The sequence below is a fragment of the Miscanthus floridulus genome, chromosome 17 (genome assembly GCF_019320115.1).
Source record: "Miscanthus floridulus cultivar M001 chromosome 17, ASM1932011v1, whole genome shotgun sequence".
In the NCBI taxonomy this organism is placed as follows: domain Eukaryota; kingdom Viridiplantae; phylum Streptophyta; class Magnoliopsida; order Poales; family Poaceae; genus Miscanthus; species Miscanthus floridulus.
Genome location: NC_089596.1, coordinates 36,220,469 through 36,226,364, shown reverse-complemented (window position 1 = coordinate 36,226,364; position 5,896 = coordinate 36,220,469). Strand labels below are relative to the sequence as shown.

Genomic DNA, 5,896 nt, shown 5'->3' with positions numbered 1-5,896 from the left:
GAGAATCCAATAAATAAACTTGAAATAAATACTAAAATTAAGTAAATAAAGAACTTAGAAATAATAATTGAAGCACCCGAAGATTACTCAAGGATGAGTCAAATCTGTAGAAGTACAAAGTCGAGGAAGATCCGACGGATCCAACACCTCCTTAGCTCTCTCCTCCTCTCTCCCTATTTTCTATTTTACAACTAGATGAGAATCATCTAGAGGGACACTACTACAAGGTGTACGAAAATATAAAGCTCTGGAGCATAGCACGGGTAGATGTGTGTTTCCTGGAGGGGGTCTGGACGTCCTTATATAAGCCGAGGTGGAATAGGGGGCAAGGAATCGAGGTGGAGTAGGGGGCAAGGAATCGCCACGTCATCGATCCGCGTCAACTCCCTCGATCACCGTTGGATAAACCGACCTAAAATAGCCTTAAAATCAAGGGTCTTGTTCTTAGGAAGGCGTACGAGGGGGCGGAGGGCGAGGGGCCTCCGTAATGGGCCGGCCGGCCTCACCATTGGGCTGACCAGCCTGCTACTGTGGCAAGTGGGCCTCCCCCTCGGGTGGTGGGTCCTGGGCTCCGTCTTGAGTCGACTTTCGCAGGTTCGCGAGTTGAATTACTTGTTGATGTCGGTTTGCCTATTTGGAGTGTATGACAGTGGTCCCGGGAGCTGTTTTCTGGATAAATCTTCAAGCATCCAAATATTCACCAAAACTTGTGAAATTCATTAGTTTAAAACCATATACCTATGTTTGGTGATGAAATTAAGTGTATATGTAGAGTATATTAATGGTTTATGTTTGACATTAACAACCGTCAACACTCATATACTTGCTGCTCCCAATGGGCGCTCGTTGATGCGGATCTTGACGCGGGTGCGGAGCTCGATGCCACAGCGCGGAGGCCGAACTTTGGCTGTGCGCATCGTGAGTCCGAACGAGAGGTGCGAGGTGCGACAACACGTAGCGTGAGGCACGGGCGATGCAAGGCGAGAGTAGCGCGTGGCGCGAGGCACGAGGCACGATGACAGGCGGATCCGTCCCGTCCGGCCGGACGTACGCTCGGTAGAGAGCTTACCGTAGATAGATAGATATAAATTATAGTAGTTCAAAATCTGCAAATTCGGGAGCATCGAATCCACTAAATGCAACCTCTGGCCCACTCACCAGTGACAGTCTCCAGGGCTTTCTCGTGTAGCATCATTTCCGCTGCCCAAATCTTTCCATCCACGGTGACGCCCGACGCGATCCGTCAGCCAGCCCCATCTCCACCACACCCTCCCCGTCCCTGACGAAGCAGCAGAGCGGAGAGGCGGCCGGAGCCGACTCCTCACCCGTAGCTTCTCCGCGCTCGCGCGCGCCGCCTCCCCGCACTCGGATGCCCCCTGCGCCGGCGCCTAGAGCGGCGGCCGTCTAGCGGGCGCCCGGAGCGGTGAACCCACCGATGGCCGACGCTCTCCTCCTTCCGCGCCGCTTCCTCGCGCCGTCGTCAGCCGCATCCGGCGCCTCTTCATCCACCACTTCGTCCCCTTCGTGTCGTTGGGTGCTCTCGTCGCCCGGCTCCCCGCGGCGGGCGCGCCTGGCGGCCGCTCACCCGCAACCCCGGCCTCGCCGGCTCACTCGACACAAGTTAAGTCCTTTGTGGCGTTTCTGAAGTGCTTTGTATTGCCTCTCTAGATTAGAGGGTATACGCTTGTTGTACCGCGGAGGAGCCCTTGCAATTCCATGCCATTTATGGGCGAGTAAAATCCTAGGTGAATTTCGTGGTTTCTTCTGTGCCTTCAATGTTTCATTGCTCATTGAGCAGTTGTTCATAAGGTAAGTCCACTAATTTGTTGAATTACACCTCTTCGTTTCCAGTGCCCTCGTTCTAGATTTGGGAGTGCCTGGTGTTTAGTTGTGAATCTACTATTGTTTCTATTGCTGTGCCATGTGAAAAGGAAATGCATACCAGTGACTAACTGTAAGCACTGTACTATGCGAATTACATATAGTGCATTGGTGCTTGTTTCATTTGGGTTTATTACTTCATTTTGGTGTTAAGCAGTGTGTTAAGTGCTACCTTTTTCCCTCTCCATGTCTAAGTAGTTCACCAGGATGTGTGGTATATTCAGTTGCACTTTATTTTAGTTGAATTGTGCTATTCTTGCTTGGTTGAACTCGTGCATGTTTTAAAGAAAGGCTTGTGTGCTGTGTTCAGTCATGTGGGACTATGCTACTTAGTTTACACTGCAGGGTGTTTGATTGTTATGGTTTTGTCTTGTTGACTATTCCAGACTTATGCAGCAGAGCCAGAGAGTGGTGAGCAACTGAAATGGTGGGAGAAAAATGCTGGACCAAACATGATTGACATCCACTCCACAGTGGAGTTCTTGGATGCACTTAGAGATGCTGGAGACAGGCTTGTTATTGTTGAGTTCTACGGAACCTGGTGCGGTTCGTGCAGGGCTCTCTTTCCAAGGGTAATGTCATTAATCATGAATATAACTACTGGATGCTTGATTGGTTCTGTCTGAAGCATGTCATATTTCTAATGTGTTAAATACGACTTTACATTGTTACCTGCTGTATTCCTAATGTGTTAACTATGACTTTACATTGTTACCTGCTACATATCATTTAGGATGCACAAATTGAATATTATTTTTGAAACATTGTAGCTCTTTAAAAGTATGTCAAAGCATTAATTTTGGTGTGCTAAGATTAGGAAAGACTTATCGTCAAATTATACACCCTTTAGCAATGCATAAGTTTAGTTTTGATAGGTTCCAGTCCAGATAAGCTCCTCTGTATTATAGTTATTTAAATGGAAAAAAATAAACGAACACAAATGTGATTGCCAGGGTTGTATCATGACTTGAGAGGGTCGTGCATGATACTAGGAATCTAGATGGAGAATGCAGATTAGATAGTAATACTATGGAATCTAGAAACGCCTGCAAGGCTGCATCAATGTAATTTGTAACAAGTTTCTGGGGGAAACGTTAAGTGCTTGGAATTTCCCATTGCGACAACTTTAAAGATTGTCATTAGGCTAATACTACTTAATATGATCCTCAATTCTGGATTTTTTTTACTACAGTGTAGAGTTGTGGAACTGGTTTCCAATAATTTGTAGAATGAGAGCTCAGAACTTTGTTTGGTCGCATACTCGCGTGGAGGTATTGGAACCTTTTTAGAAAGGAAAGAGCATAGATATTTGCATTTAGGTCATGTGAAACTCAAGTTTGTTAACATTTTGGCAAAACTGAACGGTTAACAGGCTCTCTCAGTTTTAGAAGGAATAACAGCTGACAAGCTTCCTGAAAAAATTCAGTGCAACTGAAAGATAGTTAAGACCTTTTGTCTTTGCTACAATCGTACTTCCATCACATTTTCATTGGTCATCTAACTTAGGTATACTGTGAATTTATGTTGGAACTGGTTACCTATGCTCTGGCTATCAACTTGTTACCATCGAACTACTCTGCACTTGAGAGTTCTATTCCAGCCTGGACTAAGTAGTTTATGGTTATAACTTATAACTGTGAATTGGTTAAGCTACCTTTGGAGTTTGGAGGATTACTAGCAACTGACAAGGTTTACTAAAACAACAACAAAGCCTTTTATCCTAAATAAGTTATGGGTAGGCTAGAGATGAAACCCAGTAAAAAGTAAAAACCTCAGGGGATCGCATGAAGAAGATGAGGTAGTAGTAGTAATAATTGTAGCAACAGTAGTAAAAGGTGACCCGCAAAAAAAAAAAAAAGAAGGTAGTAAAAGGTGAACTATACCCTAGGTCTTGCTTTGGGCATATGGATTGCTGATTACGACATGCCTCCACCCAAAGATAGATCTTTCATTCCATTTTCTTGAATCCCTCTTTACTTCCTCATCGCACATCAAGTTTGGCCCACCCCAGCCCCTTTTTATATTATTGGCATGACATAAGATGCAATGAATCAGTGCCACCCCTACCCTATCACTTATACTATTGTTTCGATCTCGACCCGTCCTAGCTAGTATGACCACAAATCTGTTGCAACATGTGCAACTCTGCTACATGTAGCAGCTAGACATGCCACTGTTTGGTAGGCCAGCATTCTGCACTGCACAACACTGTGGTACCAATTGCTGTCCTAAATAACTTACTCTTTAGCTTCTGTGGGCTATGGCACCTTCAGAGGATGCTAGAAGCTTGGAGCGATTTCATCCACCCAGCTTTGAATCTATGACTAACATCTTCCTTGATATCCCTCTCTGTAACATTGATCCCTTGGGCCGGTTAAGTCTAAGATCTTTCGCTTCCAAAGTCTTGTTTCCACAACTTCATTCCTACTAACCCTGTGTGACTTGCCAACTAGTACCACATCCTCAGCGAAGAGCACACACTAAGGTGCTGTTTGGTTGGACTATTTTGCACCAGAAACAGGTTCACGGTGGTATTCATCTACGTTAACTTCTGTTTGGTTAAGCTGAGTTGTAATCGGTTCACGGCATGACCTGATCCCACGCTATACAGTGCGTTTACCACCCACAAGCTTCCGCAAATGCTTACGTCGCTGGTAGCTTTATCTCACGTGAACCAAACAATCGAATGTATTTGCTTACTTTTTTGAGGTCGCAGCGTTATTCATTCCCACTTACGTTTGCGTTGACACTGCACTAACCAAACAGCACCTAAGGGATAGCCAGTTAGCCACTTAAAGTGTTTGCTCATGCTAAATATTTGTGCACTTTGAGTAAATCCATATTGGAGATGTTTTAGTTGCTTGTATAGTAAACCCATAATAGAGATGTTTTAATCTCTTGAATGTTTGCCTTTACCTACTTGTTATTCTGACACTGTAGATCTATTTACACTGCCATCTGATTGTCCTGGAGTAGCGTTTGTAGTTTATATTTATATATTTCCTGAAATCTGTCGTAAAGCTGATGCTGTTTCAATGATACCAGCTCTGCCGGACAGCTTTGGAGAATCCTGATATATTGTTTATAAAAGTGAACTTTGATGAAAACAAACCTATGTGCAAACGACTGAATGTCAAAGTCCTTCCTTTCTTCCATTTTTACCGCGGAGCTGATGGGCTACTGGTGGCTTTCTCCTGTTCCTTAGCTAAGGTATGGGTGTGAGTTGCTGCATGATATTGAATGAGATAAGTGATCCCTTTATACATTTGATCCCTTTTGTGAATCACAGTTTGTTGTGAGTTATCGTGAGCTATAGTTTTTTTTTTTCCTTTAGTTTAAGTTTTCTTTCATGCCATCCCTCCCCTATGTTTTCTATTTCCGAGATTGTGCTACAATATGAAGTGCACTTTTCCATTTCAAATTTCTGAACAAGCTGCAATGGTTGAGCTGGAAATCATTCTGATTGTATTACTTCGGCACATTTTTGTACCTAATAATCCCATTTTGCATTTGTAGATTCAGAAGCTGAAGGATGCCATTGCAATGCACAACACTGCTCGTTGCAGCATTGGTCCACCTGTTGGAGTTGGCGATGTTGAGTTGCTGGATAGCGCGAGCCCTCAAGAGAAACCTGCAGAAGCTAGCCCACGGTAGATTCATGAGAATGAGCTCCTCCCCATCATCACTTCTACATCCTGCTCATTGTTTTCTTCACTATAGATCTTAATGCAATCAGTTCAGGAGAATCTAAGTACCCTTGATTCATGGATCAGATGTATGGATTATTGTAACACATTTTTGAAACCTTGTCCGGCTGCATATCAATCCAAGGGGGTTGGAGGGATTGAGAGGGTTTAAATTCCTAGCCTCCCAATCCCTTTTAACCCCCTTGGAGTGGGGAACAACCGAACAAAGTCCGAAAGGGAAAAAGTGTATGATAGCGTGATAACTGTACCTTTTGCTGGACAGAAGAACCATAGAATTGACATCATTTTAGGTGAAGACGCCATGGACA

The 5,896-nt window shown here is 44.3% G+C and overlaps 1 protein-coding gene across 1 annotated transcript; it reads left to right on the top strand.

Moving 5' to 3' along the window:
• Nucleotides 1–1,200: 1,200 nt before the first annotated feature.
• LOC136516792 (thioredoxin-like 2, chloroplastic) lies at nucleotides 1,201–5,896 on the top strand. Its single transcript, XM_066510274.1, has 5 exons — nucleotides 1,201–1,620; nucleotide 1,676; nucleotides 2,268–2,453; nucleotides 4,927–5,091; nucleotides 5,398–5,896. Exons 1-5 carry the CDS (start codon nucleotides 1,436–1,438, stop codon nucleotides 5,533–5,535), a joined length of 675 nt encoding a protein of 224 aa, XP_066366371.1. The 5' UTR covers nucleotides 1,201–1,435; the 3' UTR covers nucleotides 5,536–5,896.